Here is a 22,320-nt window from a genome sequence, read left to right as displayed (position 1 = left end):
GGATTTTTGAATTTTTTCTCAAATTATCGACTGAACGTCCCACTTTCAAAAACGAAGTGAATAAATTTTGTATGCATTTTAGAGAAGAACAAGATGCGCAATACCAAATAATTCTTTTCACTCGAAAATTACATTATACAAGTATTTGATAGTTACTCACTTTCTTCTCACTTTTCGACTGAAATAGGAAGATAGACGATCAGGTCCTAAATATCGAAATCATTGTAAATCATATATGTATTTAAGAATTTACATTTTAAAATAAAAATTTTTAGCTTTAAGTTTTTGTAAAATTTATAATTGTATATGGCCTATAAAAGTATTTTAAAAATCTAAAAATCTAAATAAGTGTTAATCACAAAATGAAAATTTTTAAAATTTTTACAAAGAACACAATAGTGGCAGGACTCGTACATTACAAATGCAAAACATTACTGTATTTTTTTTTTGTTATTACGAAAATTTGTACAAAACTTTTAAGTTTATATTTTCGTTTTTCTTTTTTTTTCTATACCTGAAATAAAAAAAAAAATTTGAAGCTTTTTATAAGCAACTCTTATTTTTCCTAAAAATGAATAAATCTTTTAAAAAATAAAAAGCACAAAAAAAAAGTCAGTATAAATTAAAAACAAAAATGAGTCAAAATTGTTAAATTGTCTATATTTTAAGTTTAGTTCGAGTTCGGTTGTGCGGTTGTTAACATTTCAAAGAAGAAAATCTCGCGAGTAATTTTCAAACAACACAGAAATATTACAAAAAAAAAAAAACAAATAATTTTTATCTATTACGGAAAAGAAATATACGTGTTCAGTCACATATACAAATTCACATACATACACACATATACAATTATACTATACATACGTTACTCATTTAATTTTTTTTTTTTTTGGTATTGAAAGTAAGAGTACGTTTTTCTTTTTGGTTTTTCCTTGTTTTTCTTTATTATTTTTTTTTGAGACAATACACACAGCTTCTGAACAAGAAAAAAAATATTAAATTAATTATTTTAGCGAAAAAAAAATATTAAATTTAAAAGCATTTAAAAAATTTTTAATAACCGTGTATTTTTTTTTTTGTATTTAAAGAAAAAGCAAAAGAAAACAAAATCAAAAATAATTATGACACGGTTTTTGTATAGCTCAATTCTAGTCATTGGAATTGCAATAAGCAGTGGTAAGTTTTTTTTAATTTTTTGAATATAAATTAACAAAAAAATATATTGACAAAAGTAGGAGTACATAATATTTTGTTAATAAATTTGAAAAATTTGATTTGTAAAATTTTAAGTTGAATTTGCCTTGAAATAAATTTTTAAATTTAAATAACTATAGGTAAATATTAAGATATGTAATTATTATCAATTTGACATACATATACCATGCGCCCGCTGCCACTTTACTTATTTTTAATTACAAGTGTAAGCTACTTTTTTCTAATGCCGAGCTACTATTTTAATTTTTTTTTCCAATTTTACTCCTAAAGTGCAAAATTTTTTTTATAAAATTTAATGAATTTTAAATTAATTCATGGCCTTCATCTGTCAATGGCAATAATTATGGCAATTATAAAAATTTTTTTAAAAGTTCTTGTATCAAATGATTTTTGACCTAAATATCAGCCTAGTTTTAGATAATACTCGTAATTTTAAAAATTAGGCTGTTTTAGCAAACTCCTTAAATTAAAAGTATTTATACATATACATATGTACATAAATTATATAAGTATGGATAGAAGATCTGGTCTGTTTGTAAGAAAAGAATTATCAAAAAAACTTTTATAATTTTCTTACTTTATTGCCACTAGTTAAATGATAACATCAGATTTTTTTGCGGTCATATAGCATTCATTTTGATATGTAACTGCTTTTAATAGAATAGTTAATTTTTATCTTACCCATTTATTCAAATTCACAATTCATTTTACAGAGTCCCAACAGAACCATGTATATTATGTTTGTAAATGAAAGCTTTAAAAAAATGTAAAATGCAATAAATAACATGTAAATCCAACATGATTTTGCTAAATGGATAAAAAATAATTAATATAAACAATTGTTCGGGATATCACACCTTATTGCATTATCTTTGTCATTAACTAACTTATGTAAATTTTAAGCCCTAAATTGCATTCTATAGGTTTTTAAATTTATTTATGTTCAAGTAGAAGAGCTTTTGTAAAATTTAAGAAACTTTTTTTTTCTTTCGAAAAATTTTTTTACATATAGGGACTAACTACAATACAATAGAGATTTGAATAAAATTAGAGAATTTTAATTTTAAGAGAATTGAAAAATTAATTAATAATTGCATTACGGATTTTAATACATCAACATATATTCCTAAATATATATAGCATGTATGTACCATGTAAATACTTATGAAAATGTACATGTGTATGTGATGTAACTTCTCCCATTTGGAATTCTACAGGATTCACTTTTTTATTTGCCAATTTACTTCTTTTTAAATTATTTCCTGTATATTTTGAATTATTCGCAATTTAAAATCAAGTGTCGTATTGATGTTTTTTTTTTGCATTTTAAAATTGAAATCCTATGAAAATGTTATTGATTTCAATTGACTTTCTATTTAAATTATACATTGGTGGCAATATAGAAAAGACAAATAATTTTTTCTTGCCAATTGAAAAAATAATTTTTCTTGTCAAAAATTTATATCGGAAAGTTGTCTCCGATATAAATCTTTGAAAAATAAAAATCTTAAAAAATACCAAAAATAAAAATGTCAAACCAATCAAGTCAATACATATTTGATTCAATACTAATTTTATGCCAATATTCTATAATGTACTGTTTACATATACGACAAAACTTTTTTACGAAAACCAAAAGTCAGCTGATCGCAGCTTCAAACTATCACAAAACTGATTATGGCGTTTTTGGTTTTAAAAAATCTGGCCATAATTCTGATGAAAATGGAATTCCCATCTACATTACATAAGAATTATGTAAAGTAGATGGGATGTTGGATGTTATTTGTCTTAAAAAAATTATATTATATTTCAAGCCTTTCAAACTAAAATTTATGATTGTAAACTTAATGCTTAAGTTTTTCTAAAATACATAACTAATGTGGAAACGTTTTGATTTTTTTTTAATTTTTTGAAATAGATTCATTTACAATTCAAAATTAAAAAATTTTCAAAAATAGGAGCATTTTAAGGTAATATCAAATATTAAGGCATTGGTTTTGTAAACTTTTCTGTTAAAAAAGTAATTTCAGTTTGGTAGCCTGATAGAATAATATGTATGTATATATTTTGCATATAACTGTTTTGATAAATTACATTTACTCCGTTTATATAGCAGCTTCAAGCGTACTGTAAGCGTATTCTATGTTCATATAAAAGTCACTTGACTTGAAGCAGGTTTAACTCAGGTCAATCAAAAAAAATGACTTGAAATATTAATAATAACTTGAAATGCAATAGCTAAATGACATTATCGGGCCTTTAAGCTGACGTCGTAAAAACGCAGTTTGAGTTCGGACATGAAGGTATTCAAGTCAAGGTATTTGATTTTACATCAAAAAATACTGCATGAAATTTTATTATACATTGTATAGTTTTTCATAATATCAAGCAATCACAATGATGACATTTGCATGAAAACAAAATGTGATTGTTTTACATACTTATAAATAATTTTTAAAGTTTGCGTAGCTTTACAATAAATATTTTTTAATTTAAATAACCGATGTACACATTGTCTGCCACTACCATAGACAAAGAGCCATTATGAATTATTAACAATTCTGGTAAATGAACTATAAATTTAAATTTTTAGAAATACTCTTTCATATTTCAATAATATTATTAGCTATTTATAATATAAAATTTAAATAATAATAATATTGACACATACATGCATATATTAATTATTATGATTATTTTTTTTCTAAATTTTTAATATTCTGTTGTATTTCTTATAAAAAAAATATTTTGTATAAAAAAATCGCACATTCTACTTAAAGTAGAAGTGGCCAATTTTATTATGCTTGAAATAATTTTGTATAATAAATTAAGGGAATAATTGTATCTATATTTATATATATGTATATGTATATATATCTAACCTTGTTTTTAAGCTATTAAACTAGTTGACCTTGTTGGTTAATATTAAATAAAAAAAAGAAAACAAAAAACCATAAAACAAGAAAAAATAACGTGATTCAAAAAACCAACCAAATTGTTATCACTCAAGTAATTTTATATTTACATACATACCTGCATAATTTTAAATAAAAAAACTCAACTTAATTTGCTTTTAATGTGTCAAAATCTTTTTTACTAATTTTTCTGTTAAAATATAGAAACGCCTTATTCACACAAGAGAGCAAAACAAGAAAATGTTCTACAACTTAAAATTTTGAAAAGAACGAAGAGTTAGAAATTTCTTAATATTTTAAAGGTAATTAATTTTGGAGGTGTTAAAGTTTAACTATGTATGATTTAAGATAATCAAAAGCCGCGTGAGATTTAATGGGAATGCGCCAAATGTCATAATACACATTTGACTTAAGTAAAATTTCTTTACGTTTTAAAAATTTTCGTTTGTTCTTGAAGTACACTCTACTCTACTCAAAATAAAGTACACCGAAAAAGGTAAACCAAAGAGTAAATCAAATAAAAGTTTTTGTAATCAATAAAAAGTGTAACAATAAAAATCAGTAAAAAGTGTAACATGAAACGGCAATCTTAAATTAATGCTAGAAAATTAAATTTTATCAGCTATAATCTTATAACAGCTAACAATTAATTTAAGACAATTAAAGTTTGATCTATGACAACTATACTTAAAACTATTGCAGGTGGACAAGAAATTTTGTGGTTTCTAATGAAAACTTAAACAAAGTTAGTCATTAATTGACAGTTTTTCTTAAGCCCTGTTAGTTATAAACCAATAAAGATTTGTCTTTCTGAATAAGGATTAAATTAAATTCACTTCATGAAAAGTATTACTTATTATGTGTATAAATAATTTTTTTATAATATAAATTAAATTAAATCGTCTAATGTTACAACATTAAATTCTATACTGCTTGAAACCTCGACGTTATGCTATTGCTTTTACTTATATAGCGGAACGCTTTACAAATCTTAAATCAAGAAATTGAAAGTATTTTTTGGCAATATTTTTTGTTATTTTTGTTTTTATATTTTCATTTTCCTACAATACATACATATGTATATGTATATGTACATGTACATATGTACTTACATATTTTATCTAAAGTTCGGACGAAAGTTTAAAACAAATTCTTTATTCAATAATACAATCTTTTATATTATGCACATATGTACATGCATTCATAAATATGTAAGCATGTATATATGTACAAACAATATCAAAAGATACTGAAAAAAAAAACAAATAGTTCTGCAATATCTAGTTATTTTTACAACAAAAATAAAAATGAAAAAAAAACACATGTATTGTGCAATATTGAATAAAATTGCTACAAAATCGCGTAATACTTTCGCATAGTGTCATGATATCCATAATTCGTGTGAATTGGTTTCGTTGGTATATGGAGCAAAAGTACTTATATCTGTTTTTTTTTCTTCTATTTTACTTTGGTTTTTCTTTGGTTTTGTTTTGGTGTAAATAAAAATAATAGGTAATTTTTTCGATTTTTTGTTTTTTTTTAGGTTTGGTTATTTAAGATTTAATATTTTTTTTTTAATAAAATACAGTAGGGTAAATTATTATTTTCAATGTGTATGCATATTTTAGTGATTTTGCACATAATATTATATTAAAATACATTTTGAAAGACAAATCACTTCTACGTCCTACGTACCAAAATTAATGTGGCACGGCAACTCAAACAAGGTTGCCTCGAGACAACTTCGGAAACTTTATATAAAATGTATATATACCAATATAAATTATAACAACCGCTTGCCGCTTTAATTAAGAGGGGCAGCATTAAAACAAAAATGTTAATAATATACATACATATTGTGTTGTCTTCTGTATTGTCAAATTTAATCATCTAAAATCTAAGCAATCGACATTTTCACAACTGTCAAACGTTTCAACATTTTGATTGTCGTTCAAGTAAATAAAAAGTTGTAATGAATTTAAAACTATAATATTATGTATATACATATACATATATATTAATAGCTTAATTGGATTAATGGAATTCAAAAAAACAGAATTTGACAAAAGAAAATATACATACATATGTATGTACATAGATTATATTGGCATCTTGAATTCTCAAAGTTTCAAATTAAAATTATGTAAATCAAATAAATAATAAATTTAAGAAATTTTTGTTTGCATACATATATGCTTGTATACCAGATATTTTGTTAATTTACGTGCAGATAGCGACAAAAGTACAATTATAGAGGGTTTTCGTTTATTCAGTTCTAGAATAGTTCTAGCTTGTAGTTAAGATCGCAAAATCACGCTACATACACTGAAAATATAGATCGTTCGCAAACTACAGGCTGCAATTACATAAGTGCTTTCGGAAATTCAATCTGCAATAAAGAAATGTTATTGTAGTGCAGACCTCTAGTATAAATTTTGTCGCTGCCTCATGGCATTTCTTTTTTTTTTTAATTTAAAATTCAAAAAAATTTTAAATTTTAAAATGGCAGATTCAGATATTGTTTTGTCAGGATTGTTAAAGTAAATTTTCTTTAAGTATTAAAATCTTGCTAAAATTTCCTTATTTTGCAGTGAATTAGTAGGCGAAAAGTATTTGAATACAATATCATAAACAACGTAATTTCTGTTATTTTCGAACGAGTGATTATTTCGAAGTTTCGGAATTTGTAGACTGTGTAAACAAAAACAAACTTAATTAAAGTTTTTGCATACTGTTTAACGTAGCGACTTCGAAATTTTAGTTATTAGTTATAGAACTTTCAGCGCAGCGTGCATAAACGAAACCCCGATATTGTACTAGACACTAAAAACTAATTTAATGGAGCAAACTGATGACTAAAATGGCAAATCATCTTTATTTAATGAATATAAGATAAACTTGCATACATTCATACATAATTTGGGCATCTGACCGGTTATATTTTATTGTCAATCAAAATATCTAATTATGCATACATATATATATATGTATATATACATATACAATGTGCTTCTCAAGTAGAATTAGAGAAATGTCACAATAAATCTCAGAAAGTAGGTCTAAATATAATGTTTCGCTCACATCGTCTAGAATTTGATCAATTAATATTTTTGAAAAAGTAAACTACTTCAAGTCTGAGTGAGGCGATTTTAAAATAAATGTACATTTAAACTTTTTATCTCAATTTTTCTTTATTACGTTTTATTTTTTTTTTAATTATTTCTTTGAAATAGGAAATATTAAAATTTTAATAACTTTTACTTTTTATAGAAAATGAATTCAAGGCCAGTCTAATTGATCTGTCAGCGTTTTATACATAAATACCGTTAAATTGATTGGATTTAAGAGTTATTTTTAACACCATAGAACAATCAACCAGTCAAAATGACCGGTTGTGGCAATTGCTCATAAGGCTTTCTTTGAATTTGTTTATATTTTCATTATTTTATAGTTTTTGGAATATAAATATTAGTCAGATGAATATAAAACAGGTTTTTATATTATAATAATCTGTATACATATTATAAATGGAGCAAGTATTAGAAATAACTATGTATCAAATGTATATTTGGTCAAACTGATTTGTTTAACAGCCAAAAAGCAAAAAAAAAAAACAAAAATCTTTAATTATGGTTCTGATTATATTTTTGGCGAAAATCTTTGAATTCCTATTATACCGAAAACCATATATTATATATAATTTTTGACATTACTCAGGGAATTTATATTTTAAGTATTACAAAGTACTAAGTATTTTATTTTAAGTAAATTTGGAGTTATTTTTTAAATAAATAATGATTTTGTATCCGGTAGAATATTTTTTATTTAATAAAACTGTTATATTATATCAAATATCTATATAAATATAAGATATATGATATAGTATAACAATCGTATAAGAATCTATACAAGTTTATATAAGGAGTTGTTACACATATTTGTTCCAGTAGATGGCTTCACATTTTCATATGAAAAATAAATAAAATAACTGAATATGTAAATTTATATGCCAGTTTTTAATCGCATAAATCCAGTGAACAATTTACTTCTAAGTATTTTGGAGTGTCATATTCCCGTAAAACTAACGCATCAATACTTAATATACAATTTAATAAATATATATATATATGTACGATATGTATAAATAATGTTTAGAAGTTGTTCATTCAATTATGTATTAAAATGTATTCAATTTGTTCATACAAACTAACTTTATTACAACGAAGCACAGATCACCAACTATTCTAAATCAAATCAGTTACAATAAAAAAAAAAATCTGATGTGGTCAGCACATAACCGACCGCATTGTGTATTGTCTAGTTAAATGAAAGTGTTACAGAATATTATAAAAATGTCTGTTAAATACTTCTTTCCAATTTTTAGGACATTAGTAAGCTTATGGTTAACATACTTAGAAAAATGTAAATTTGACTCTTAGTAGAGTTTCGCTTTGTGCTACCCGAATTCCCTGAAATGCTCGCCAGTTAGTTTCGGTAACAACCAGAACTCAAATATCAAATTTCAAGAAATTCCATCAATTTTTTCTGTGGATATGGCCTGCCCTGATTTTTCCAAAAAAGTTATATGTTCATTGTTTTAATACGAGGAGTTCATATATTAAATTTCAATGAAATCGGTTGATTATTTCTCTTTATATACACAAAAATGTATATTTGGCCCGTAGTAAAGGTCTAGTTGCCGATGCCTGATTTCTTCCAAAACATACGAATTTTTGCGGACGGTCGAGCTGAGCTTATATATAAAATTTCAAGTAAATCGGTTGAATATTTTCTTCAAAATGTTCAAAAACGTAAAACAGGCCCGCTAAAAAGTGCAGTTCCCGAGGCCTGATATATACCAAAAATCGATCGATCCGTGCCATGGTGGAAACAAACTTACATATAAAATTTCATCAAAATCGGTTCAGCCGAACTTCAGATACACGCGTCCACACACAGACCAACAGACCGACAGACCGACAGACGGACAGACCGACAGACCGGCAGACCGACAGGTTGCTAAAAATAGTTTATTTACACTTCCCTACTATGGAGAAGTACGTTCCCACCGAAAACTCGATATGCAAAATTTGTTGCCATCACATAACCTACCTATTGTTTACACAATACGGTCGGTAAATATAGTTAATTTAAAAGGCAAATTTAATTAAGAAAAACCATTTGCTAATACGGAGTTTTCTTATTTTGCACATAAATACTTTAATTTTTGAAATTCAAATGATTTTATAACAAAAATTTCATATAAAATTTCAAGAATTCTTTAATTAAGATAATTAAATTGAGTAATTACTTAAGTAAAATGGTAAACATTTGAGAAAAAAAGTTAACTATTTTAATATAATCTTTTATTGCTGTCAAAAATGGCAATATAATATGTATTAAACGAAATCCTTAAGAATAATGAAATAAAGATCTATAAAAAATTATATGAAAATTAAGAAATTTAGTAATTATTTCTTTACATTAGGAAAATTTTATTCAAAAATTAGAAAAAAAAACATTTCTATATTGTTATAATGCCGAAGCTATATCGGCTTTTTTATTCGGAACCCCCATAAACTTTTTTTTGGCAAAGAAAATTATCAATTGTGCACATTTTCTTCTTTGAGCAATTGTTAAAAGGTGGCGTGCTTTACTTAAAGAATCAGAGTCTGATCGTCTTTCTCAGAAAATGAGTAACTATCAAATACTTGTATAATATAATTTTAGAGTGAAAAAAATTATTTGGTATTTCCTATCCCGTTTTTTTCCAAAATGCACTCAAAGTTTACTCACTTGATAGTGATACGACTAGTCGATAATTTGAGAAAAAATGCAAAAATCCAATTAAAATAATAAGTAATCTTATTGGAAAAGTGAAACATCCATTAGAAAATGCTGAGAATTCCGATTTGAACGAGAATAAAAAGTGAATAAAAAAGGGAGATACACGATCAGGCTGTTAATATAGCAGACAAATTTTTATCTAAATACATTCTTATTTAAATACACATATACATACATTCTCTAATAGTCAGGAATTACGTGTTTTATCCTTAAAAATTATAAACAAAAAATGTCGGGCTTATATCCATTATTTCAAATCCGGTTTTCGTTAGTTTTTAGAAAAACGTTTTTCATAAACAGTAACACGGAATGTTCTCAAATTTTAACAAAGATTGCAATGAATATTTTATTTTACAACCATACAATTCCTTTGTTTACTTCTCCTTTTCTCAACTATTGTCACTACAACTATTGTCTATTTAGCTACTTTAAAAACAAAACAGTAATCGTCCTCTTATTCAAAAATTCCTTTCAAGAGATAGTTTTCATTATTCCGACATAAGGTTACATAAAAACAAGCTCTAGATTTATGTTGTTAAGAGGAAATGTTCTGTTTTGGAAGTCATGGATTTCATTAACTACATTTTCTCAAATTTTATTTTTTAATTATTGCAATAGATTAAAATTGAAAACTTGATAAAAATTAATTTGCGTTAGGCTTTTGCTGCTTTTATTTTATACCCCTTTTTTCGTTTACTTATATGTCTATCACTGTCAGCTTCTTGTTATGATTTAATATTTGAAAGCATTACATAAAAAAATATACATATGTATGTATGTATGTACAATAAACTTTAATATATAAATATGTTTGTGTTATAAAAACAAAAAAGAATGAATTCATAATAAATTAATAATGGACGTTTTTTAGTCTGGTTTGTCGGGTATTAAAAATGTAGGTATATCAAATTCAAAAAAGTTGAAAATCTTGAACTATTCGAGATACTTTATCCACCCAAAATATGTCTTATAAACAAATATTAACACAAAACTTAACCTAACGAAACACATAATATAATAGGTGAAGTGACTTTATTATTTACCTAGACTTTATATACGTTCATATATACATACTAGTATTTATGTGCACATGCCGCAAGTAAATTAATTAAGGTTTACAACAGGTTTACTAACAGTTTCATTAAAAAAAATGTGTACAATATTTGCAAGCTTTCAAAAAACTGAATTTTTTTTTAATTATTATGTTTTAATAAAAAAAATTTGAATTTTATAATTTTTACAAATACGCCAAGCCAAAATCGGACACCTTTATAAAAATTTAAGTAGAAATGAATTCATTTTTTGAAACTGGCAAGAAAGGATTTATTTGCACCAAATTTACAAACAAGAATAGAAGAAAATAAATAGGCAAGCTTAACTTAGAAACTAACAGCATAATTGTATTGTGAGTTCCTTTCGGACGTCCTTAATTAATATTTTGAATCATAAATTTTATTATTTGGTATATATTTAGTACCATAAAGTATAAGTTTCATAAAATTTTCAAACTCTTCAAACCTTCAAGTTAATGCAATTTCCAGGCGAACGTTTCCTATTATCATAGTTTTTTTTTAATTCGAACATTTTGAGTGCGCCTTATTTCAACAAAATGCGTTATTCGTTGGTTTCATATTTTAATTATGTTATTTTAAGTTACATCCAAATTTCTAACTATTGAAGTGGTTTTGAAAACTTTTCTTTATTGTAATTTTCTAGTCCATTTTTGTTAAATAAAATGAATAATAGTTTTATGGTCTTATGATAAAGGAACATTAACAAAAAACCATTACAGAGTCAACACCATAGCTTGCAAATTAAATTTTCTTCAAAGATTTCACATACTCGTATATTATAACCTCAATTCTCAGTTTCAAAACGAATATCATTACTTAATTTTATTTTTTAAATTGTCCCAATGCGGTTCACTGTGATTGTATATTGTACATACTCGTAGATACATGCATATGAAATTTTTATTCAATTCCTTTCGGTTTTCTCATTCCGATAATTAAGAATTGGACTAAATTTTTTTAATTTATATTTTTTTTTGCTTTTTTCTCAATTTTCTTGTTTTTTAGAATTCTTATTTCTTAAGAAATTTCGCAAAAAAATGAAAGTAAATAAAAATATTTTAATAAAAGTGACTGCACAAAAAAAAAATACGTGGCCCATAAATAATTTAACAAATCAAATGAGGTGTGTACGAAATAACCGCGAGATATTAATTGTAAAATAACCATTTTTCACAAAAACTTTTAATTGTTAGATTGTATTATTTCTTCTTTTTGTTTTTGGATACCTCAAGTACATTTCATTGGCAGCCAAACTATGATAAACACTTATAATATCTTTAACTATTTGAAATCAAAAATCATTTTTGAAATGTGTAGGTATTCCAATTGGGTACCTTTCATTGCATACACCATTAAAAAAAAAAACTATATTTTTAACACTTTTTCAATATTTGTGACTTTTATGATTTTAAAATTGATAAAAAATATTCATTAGTGTCACTTTGTCCGTTTGTCCATATGTCTGAGTGTATCTGTTTAAAATTCTTCTACAATCTTTAAGATAGAAAGCTGAAATTTTATATAAAAACTCTTATAATTTTGTATGGTTCTTTATTAGTTCTTACTTTTTTTTCTATATAAAAAATTTTTTAGGTATCTCTCCTCCTTTAAAATCTGTAGTGGGCGTAAAACCCTAGAAATCCCTTTTTTTGTCTATTTTTTGTCCAAGTAACCGTTAAAATTAATCGTTACCTTAAACCACAAATTATTCCAAATTATTGACTCTTGAAATTTATAAACTTTAAATTTTCGCCGCCTTATATTTTAAAAAGCACAAGTTTTTCGAATTTCCATTAAAGCAGAAAACTAACAGTAAACGTCCTAGTATCAAAAAATATATTTATATATCTTAACTCACTTAATTAACCAATGAATCCATTGTATTAACACAAAGTCATTAATTGCAATTAGTATTTTTAAGGTCTTTGATACACGCTAAAATTTTCTCTTCTCAGAAAAGTATGCAATATTTTTTTATTGCATAACCTATTTGACGGGTAACAAAACAAATGTAGGATTGTCGTTTGAGGTGCGTGTATCAAGTCAGAGAAATGGATAAAAATCAAGTTGTTTTATAATTATACCCGTACGAACGTATGTTCGAAGGGTATACTAAATTTGCCTTACCGTTTGTAACGCTGAGAAATAACGGTCTTAGATATAGACTCAAGTGTATGTTTTTGATTAGCGTCGTATTCTGAGTTGATTTAGCTTTGTCTGTCTGTCCGTCCGTCCGTCCGTCCGTCCGAACGATAACTCAAAAACTAATTGAGCTAAGTTCACCAAATTTTCACAAATGATTTATTGTAGTAAGTGCTAGAACCCTATTTAAATTGGTCATGATCGGGGTACCGGTTCGGGTAGCTGCTATACAACTTCAAAATTTATTTAACTATATCTCAGAAACTATAAAAGTTGTGGTATTGAAATTTCACACAAACGAATATATTAGTAGGGCCAATGTGTCTCATAAAAGTCGTTGAAATTACTTGGTTCCTTCTGGTACCTGCCATACAACTTCAAAAGTTATTTAGATATATCTCAGAAACTATAAAAGCTATGGTATTGAAATTTCACAAAAACGAATATATTAGTAGAACCAATGTGTCTGATAAAAATCGTTGAAATTACTTGGCTCCTTCTGGTACCTGCCGTACAACTCCAAAAGTTATTTGGCTATATCTCAGGAACTACAAAAGCTGTAATATAGATATTGCACACAAGCGAATATATTAACAGAGCCGATTTGTTTGATAAAATTCGTTAAAATTTCTTGGCTCTTTCCGATAGCTGCCATACAACTTCAATAGTAGTTTGGCACACACAGTATTTTGAAAAACACAGTACTAAAATTTTGCATAAATTAATATACGGCAACTTAAAGTCATAGTCTGTCCCATAGTCAGTTATGGCATCTTTATTCGCACATAGGATAACAAATTCGTACGGTATCACAGAGTTGACATGGTCAACTCTATTTTTTTTCTCGTTTTAAACTAATTTAAATCGTTTGAAAATTTCATAGGTCTAAGAATTGTCAAAAAAGTTTCGATGCAGAAAATACGTTACATATAAATATGGTATTGTAGTCGAGAGGGTATGGAGGCTTTTACGATGCTGCAATATGCTTACTTTTAAAATTTTGATGAAATTTATTCACTAACGAAAGCCCTACATTCAAAAAAATGTAAATATGAACTTTCTTTTAACAGCGACTTTACATTCACATTTATACATGCAATATAACAAATGTAGATTGATACATTCATTTATGTGCTTATTGTGTAACTAAATATTCGATTCTTTTCTTTAAAACTAAACTTAAACAGGGCATGCTCATTCATATTTATGTATTAAAATCAGAATTTCAGTCAGTAGCAACTAGACGAAGCTTCGTCGCTTCAATCAAATCAAAAATTTAAAATTGTAAGATTTATGAAAAGTTAACTTTGGTTTAATTTAAAAAATTACAAGATTTTCATAATTTTGTAAAAAAAAAAATTGTTTAATTAATTAATGAAAATTAAAGCATTTGCTACACTATAAAATTATTTAATCCAAGTGCATAACGTAAAATCACCTCTATGCGCAAAAATACCATTCTTTTATTTTCTCATGTAAGCTTTACTATATATCTTTCTTTAATTCAATTTAGGTACATGAATTCAAGTAGATAAACGAAGCCCAGTGCACTTTATAAAATAAATCCCATTATTTTAATCAAATATCAGTGTAGCCATGTAGAAGAAGAAAAACTAATGATAATTGATATCGAATATGACACAAACTCGGAAAAAATTCTTTTGAAAGTAAAAAGCTCTGAAAAGTACTTAATTTTAAGAGAAAGATTGCGAAAATTGGAGACGAAACCATAACTTGACATTGATACCACTTGTACCATTTTAGAAATTTTATTCGAAGACTTTTAGCCTGCTCTCTGAACTTTCGGAAAGAATACAATTAATTACAAGTTGAAAATGGTTTTTTAAGAAAATAATTTAGAGATGTTAAATTTCATAATATTGACGGCAATATAACAAGTCAAAAAAATAAAATTAATTGCAAGACAAACATTCAATGATTTGGAAACATAGACAAAACCAATAATTATAATGTAAACCGACTTACATATTACTACTGTTACATATATATGCATGTACATAAATGTATAACGTATCTCTCTTGATTTCAACAATAAAATAATTTTGTTGGCTGTTGGTGTTCTATTCTTCTATTGGCCTACTTCTACTATATTTGTAAAAAATGTAACTTAGCCAATACTTATTAAAAAATGATGGATTCATTCAATATATTAAAATCGCTTTTGCAGAAACACAACTACAGTATTGTTTAATATAATGTACTACATTAGGTCATTGGATTAGTTATTTGCCTCACGTTCGAAACAGTTGAAAAATATGTAAGCGATGAAAATCAGAGAAACGGTATATAACAATATCAAAATCACAATATATTCGAATTTATAATTTTGATCATACATACAGACTAATTTATTTGAAATATTCCGAATGCTTACATTATGTTCATTTACTATCTCTTCATGTCTTTCAATTATAAAAGTTAATTCGTACTTGTTTTGCTTTCGACATAACTTCTTGTAATTCTGTATGTTTGTATTAACGTTATATGTATAACATACATATGTATAACATATTTTTACATTTTTTTTTTATTCATATTTTTCAGCAATTTTTTTAAGTAAAAGTGTACTCTGGTCTACAAATTGAAAAATGAATAATTTAACAAAATTTAATACTTCAATTGAATTCTAGTGATTTTGCAAATTTAAAAATCAAATCTGAATTCGATTCGAGTAAATCATTGATTAAAAAGTTTTGCAACATACAGCTTTATTGTTAAAGGGTTCTTTTTATTTCATTATTTTATGTAACAGAGAAATCAATTCTTTATTTTATGAAAAACAAAAAAAAACGGTAATTCATCAGCACTTTCGCAGAACGTCCATAATACGTTACTGTTTGACATTATATATTGCCTTGATTTGCTATTGCTAGCACAAATAATTGTAAATTTCCTACAAAAGTTTACCCAATTTTAAATACTTCAGAATTTCTGAAAAGTGCTTTATTTCGTTTCGACTTTAATTAATTAGAAGAAAATAATCAGAAGCTTACCTTTGTAAATGCAAACTAATAAAAAATTTTCTTCGTTTAGTATTGCCGAATAAGTCAATTTCCCGTTATTGAATGTCCAATTTATTTGAATATTTCGACAATCCATTAAAACTATTTTCTAATAATACACATACATATATAAAATACGTATTTGTTTAACAATTCCTGGTTTTAATTTAAAGCTATGTTTCAGTATATACAAGTACATAAACATTAGAGATACTAATTTATTTGAATGCAAAACCAATAAAATTTATTAATTTTACACACTCATAAAATTTATTTGCTGCATGCCGGAATCCAAAACTTAAACACTGATTTACAATAAATCTAAACGGAAAAAAAATGAAGCTATTGAAAAGTTCGAAGATGGCACGATGGTATTTAATTATGGTTATAAAATCGTAAACTTCAATTATAATTTAATAATTTTCTACTAAAAAAATTTTTTTTTAATATATGAAAAATTAAAAGAAAAACTTTATAAAACCAAAGCTTTTATTTAATATTAAAAAAATTATTACAGCAATGTTGCATCACACTTCTTTTTAAATATACCAGCGCACGTTAAATGATACATGAGAAATGCTAGCATGTACCAGCAGCAGATCATCTCGTTTTTAAAAGTTCATTGGTTTTAAACTTTTTATTTTATGTTTTCGTTTTTCTTTTTAAATATTATTTAATGTTGTTTTTTCGTTGCTTCTTATTTTCCATTTGCTGGTCATTATCAATGACACTTTATTTAATATTTTTCCTGGATGCTTCATCAATGCACTTTTAATACGATTTTGGTTTCATCTTTTTTTTATTTTAATTTTAAAAATAAGACATAAAAGAAAGAAAGAAAGTACATGGGATGCAAAAAAAGTATTATTGAGTTTTTAATAAAATTAAAAATTTTAAAAAATTGCTTAAAAGGTTTGCTGCATAAATAATTTTTGAAAGCGATTTTCTTTTTATATAAAACACCGAAAGTTTGCCAAATAGATCTCAGCACGATCTCAGCATAATCTGATTGTTAAAAAGAACACTAATTCTTATTTCTGAGCTTAATCCAAATGTAAAAAAAATAGCCGAATATTTTTTTAATTGATCTGGAAGGGAAAAATGAAAACAATCAGAAAATGAGTTAACTATCTTTTGCTCTTACATTTTTTAATTGCTCCTCTTAAGTCACAAAATTTCCCTCTCTTTCTCTCTAAATATTTTGCTTAAATTTTCAATCATGAATAAAATATGTCTATTCATTTAATTAAGTTTAAATAAATATTATTAAACTTATTGCCGATCTCAATTGATGTTAATACAGTTTTCCAATCCAAAATAGAGTTTCTAGACTCTCTTTTAAAATTGAAATTTTTTCATTGCTTAATTCGAGTTCTTGAGCAAACTTTGTTCAACCTTATAAATTGAAAAAATTCATCTTTCTTTCTGACGTCAAAGTTCAAGCATAAGAAATCAATGTTTACAATTTTCTAACATTGATTTTCAATTTAATTTGATGACTATCTAATATCTGATGTAGTCGTAATACATTATGTACTTTGCACACCTCAAATATGTATGTGGGTATTCAAAAAAAATTTTAAAACAATATGACAAACTTTAATTTTAAATGAAAGAACAAATTTGAATTTTATAAACATTTTAAATTAATTTCAACTCTTTTTATAAGTAAAAAATTGTGTTCTCTTTTATCAAAAACGCACAAGTTTTGATAATTAATTAAATTATTACAAATTTATAAAATGTTTTAAATAATAATTTGAAAAAATTCTAATAAACTATTAAAATAGCATAAACACATTAATAATTATAGAAATATGTATATATGCATTAAGGTTTCCTATTATGTCTTTTTAAAATTTAAATATACGAATTGCTCAATTTAAATCTGATCAAACAATTTAATAGAGTTAATACCGTACCGTAATTAAAATAGCCGCCAAATTTTTCATCATTTCTATTAAAAATTATCCGATAAACTTTTTGCAAAATGTTGATATTCTTATATTATTGCTTATATGCAATTTTTTCAGTTCAATTGAAAATTTCAAAAGAGACCCTTTTCCAATTTCTTCAACAAAATTATTAAATAAAATTAAATCAGTGTATTTTAATACATTTTTTATTTGCTTTTGCTGCGATAAAGTATCAAATATAATATTGAATATAAGAAAAAAAAATCTGTCGGGCATTTTTTTTACTAAATTTTACTTTTATTAGTTTGTACATATTTTTTTTAATGAAAAATGAAAGTGAACATGAAAGAAAAACTATTAAATATTTTAACTCAGGAAACTCACACTGGGGTCTGGTAGACCCCAACAGAATTTAATTTATATATTTCTCTTTTAAATTTAGGGTAAAGTACATGTAAATTTTCGTTTTTATTATTAGTTTACGACAAAAAGTTAAAAGCTAAATGTCTTTACGTGAAAATATTCAAAAAATAGTCTTAGAGTCGCTTTGGGGTCTGAGAGACCATAGTCTGAGTAATGTGTAAGAGATTCGAATTTTGGTTTTTATTGAAAACTTATAAAGAAAGATATTGTTCAAATTTTGCTTTTCAGCATTACACAAAGCACTTATTTGATTTGAATGCGCCGATAAAATATGAGTGAAATAATGACTTTGAATAAGAAATAGAATCGATATTGCAAGTTCAAGTTAATTCTTTTTTAAAAAACTTAGGTTTAAGAAAAAAAAAGTGATTTGAATTCTTTATTTGAAAGAAACTGTTAGGTTTAAGCTGTTTTAAATTTTTTTATTTTCTCTTTATTTGACTTAATTTAATTTTGACTCTTATGAATTTTTGAAGACAAAAACGAAACACAAAATTTTTTTTTAATATTTTTACGATATTACACTTTGGGGTGTTGTAGACACCAGTGTGACTATATTTTTTCATGAAAATAAGTGTGAGTGCAGACGGTTAAAATTAGGAAAATATAATATCAATAACGAACTTTCAGTATTATATGAACGGAATGTAATTCCGGTAAAATTCCAGTTTATTTGTTGAATAAAGTATTTTTATGTTAAAAATAAACAAAGTTTAAGGGTAAATTGTTACGAGTATTATCAATTCCATTTTTTTTTGTAAATTTTAAATAAATAAACCGTTAATGTTTTCTTAATGGAAAATATAATTAAGATGGTTATCATGAAAGCTTTTGCAATAAGAAAATTTTCGAAAAATTGCCAAATTTTATGCTTAAAAACGAATTCTATTTGAAATTACTGCAAATGTCATTTTATTCAGAATACTTTGGAAAACTGTTCAATGGATTCTGCAAATGAAAATTTTCTAATTTTTACTGAAAAAACTTCGAAATTAAATACGTTAATCAAAAGTATTAATCTTAGACTTAAACAAATTAAAAACTTTCGATTTGACAATATTATTAAACAAATTTTTTTTTAAAACTGAATATATACGGAAAAGTATTTAAAAAAAAAAAAAATTTAATTCATGCAAATCCTGTTTATTCGTTTATGATTTAAATTGAAGGTTTCATATTTTTGACTCTTAATTTTGAATTTCTTCGTCCTGTATAAATAATTACTCTGCAATTACCTTCATTAACAGATTTGTTTTTATAAGTGTATGTAAAAATTCTAAAATTAAAGTAATATTCGGGGACCAATGTACTCGTAAATTATATACAAAAACGGTTTTTTACTTGGATAATTTGCTATACTTTTTCAAATAAAATAAAGTCATTAAAATTAAATTTTGGATTAAGCTAAAAAACTCACATTTAAATGAATTCTTAGCACTTAGTAATTTTATTATTATAACACAGTTGCTAAACAAGTTGAAAATTGAACCTATTACGTACATGCATATTATGTAAGTAATTGATGAAAAAAAGTAGAAATTTAAAAGAAATAAAACAAAGGTTGCACTTGAATATTATGGTTTCAATTTCTACAAAATGCTTACCTATTGCACTGACCTAACATATAAGGTTTGTCATTTAACCTACAGCAGGGTTAAAAACAGAGATATTCAGGTATATTTATCTACACTGGGAATCTACATTTGAAGTTTAACGCTTAAAATTAAAATTTTAATAAATTTAAATACAATAAAATATCCAGCAACCTTAAAAGGAAGCACCATGTTTCATTTTTTTTTTTTTTCAGCATAATAGAATACATTTTCAATAAAATATGTATGTACATTGCACTTTAAAACAATCATTATACCATTAAATTTTTGATTAAATATAATTTTTTTTCCAAATTTCATTTTAGTTCACTCAATTGCACTACCAGGCGTACCAGAATGTCCTGAGCCATATGGTGAACAAGCGTACGGTCATCCAGAGCAATGCGACCAATTCTTTTTATGCACCAATGGAACACTTACATTAGAAACATGTGAAAATGGACTGCTATTCGATGGCAAAGGAAACGCACATAATCATTGCAATTATAATTGGGCTGTTGATTGCGGAACAAGAAAATATGATCGTAATTCAATTAAAAAATAAATTATTTTTTTTATTTTGCTTTTTTTTACTATAATAGCAACACCAATTTCATCACCTGGTTGTGAGTATCAATTTGGTATTTATCCAATTAGTGGTGAATGCTCAACAAGTTATACAAAGTGCGCTTTCGGCGAACCACATCAGCAGGAGTGTGATGCGGGTTTGGTATATGATGATAGAATTCATGGATGTAATTGGCCAGATTTGCTGCTTGAGACTTGTAATCCAGAAGGTACATATATACTTCTGAAAAAATATATGTACGTATATTTAAAAATATCTCTTATATAGCTGTTGTAGGTTTCAAATGCCCGGATCATGTCGCATCTGATTCACCAGCAGCGCGCTTTTGGCCTTTCCCACGGTTTCCAGTTTCAAATGATCCACATAAGTTGATAACATGTGTCGAAGGCCATCCTCGTTTAATTTCATGCGGTGACGAAAAACTATTTGATCCTCAATCGTTAACTTGTGAAGAATCAAAATAATAGAAACATACCACAGAACCATGTATATATTTGGATTAAAGAAAAAATCATCACTCAAAACCTGCGCAGAAGCTATATATATATATATACTTTGTATATATATGTATTTTGAATATGTGTTTCAAATAAATTTTAATTATTTTTTTTTTGTAAATAAATATTTATAGGTTCATCCCTTAACTCTTTTTTTACACTTACTGTTTATTTGACCCTTTTTATATGAAGGTATATGTCCCCTTACAAAAATTCTATAATTCTATTTAAATATTACATATGTATGTACCACATATTTACATCTATGTTACCTTTGTTAACGTTATACATTAGAAATTATACATTAGAATCCCCAACACATTAGAAATTTTGTTATACATTCGCAAGGAATTTAAAATGTTTCACCTATTTTCGATCCTCTAACCCAGGCACGTCAAACATGCGGCCCGCAGCTCTAAATCCCGCGGACCGTTACGATTCTTACTCTTATATTTTACGAAATTTAATTTCTATATTTTTCTCACAAATATTAATTTAGATTAGTAAGAAAGTGTTGAAACCAGAGCGAAAGTTCTGCTAAACCAGAGCGAAAGTTGTCAGACATCCAAACATCAAACTATGCATATGCGAAAAAAGACAACTGTATGTAAAATCGATCCTAAAATTGAAATCGAAATGCTGTGCGATTCTGTATTAAAACAAATTTAAGATTACATATGTATTTCAATATTCGAAATTTAAGATTCATATTTATTTCGAAACATTTAAACAAAAATAAAAATTAAACATAAACAAAAAAAAAATAAAAAAACTTAACATAGATAGTCAGACTTCAAATTTGTAATATGTACTTCAATATTTAATCTTAATTTTAAAGACCGCATGAATGTCTTATATTTATTATTACGAGTAAGGCAGGTGCTCCTTTGTTCATAATAAAATTCGATATTTTCAACAAATTTAAAAGTTTTTGAAAAAGGTGGTAATTTTTTACTGAACCGTTCTTTTTCCCGCTTATGTTGTTTGAATTTCATTCATATATTTGCATGCTTCAGTTATAAGTTCAATGTTATTTTGTTGAAATTCAAATTTTTTTAATTGAAGTACAGAATCAATGGTACTTTTAG

The 22,320-nt window shown here is 25.7% G+C and overlaps 1 protein-coding gene across 3 annotated transcripts; it reads left to right on the top strand.

The window, feature by feature from the left end:
- Positions 1-668: 668 nt before the first annotated feature.
- LOC129618942 (protein obstructor-E) lies at positions 669-21,379 on the top strand. Of its 3 annotated transcripts, none has more exons than XM_055533976.1 (5): positions 669-901; positions 1,089-1,176; positions 20,473-20,691; positions 20,749-20,943; positions 21,003-21,379. In XM_055533976.1, exons 2-5 carry the CDS (start codon positions 1,122-1,124, stop codon positions 21,197-21,199), a joined length of 666 nt encoding a protein of 221 aa, XP_055389951.1. In that variant the 5' UTR covers positions 669-901; positions 1,089-1,121; the 3' UTR covers positions 21,200-21,379. The 3 variants fall into 3 exon arrangements, with proteins under 3 accessions (XP_055389951.1, XP_055389952.1, XP_055389950.1); XM_055533977.1 differs by having other exon boundaries at positions 669-907; positions 20,494-20,691; XM_055533975.1 differs by having other exon boundaries at positions 669-907.
- Positions 21,380-22,320: the final 941 nt, after the last annotated feature.

The sequence above is a fragment of the Condylostylus longicornis genome, unplaced genomic scaffold (assembly GCF_029603195.1).
Source record: "Condylostylus longicornis isolate FDR11 unplaced genomic scaffold, ASM2960319v2 ptg000010l, whole genome shotgun sequence".
Classification (NCBI taxonomy): Eukaryota; Metazoa; Arthropoda; class Insecta; order Diptera; family Dolichopodidae; genus Condylostylus; species Condylostylus longicornis.
This window is presented reverse-complemented; position numbering and strand designations above follow the sequence as displayed.

Coding starts and splice junctions, on each gene's coding strand:
- LOC129618942 (XM_055533976.1), top strand. CDS start 1,122: ATGACACGGTTTTTGTATAGCTCAATTCTAGTCATTGGAATTGCAATA. Junction 1,177..20,472: donor TGGAATTGCAATAAGCAGTG/GTAAGTTTTTTT, acceptor ATTTCATTTTAG/TTCACTCAATTGCACTACCA. Junction 20,692..20,748: donor CGGAACAAGAAAATATGATC/GTAATTCAATTA, acceptor TTACTATAATAG/CAACACCAATTTCATCACCT.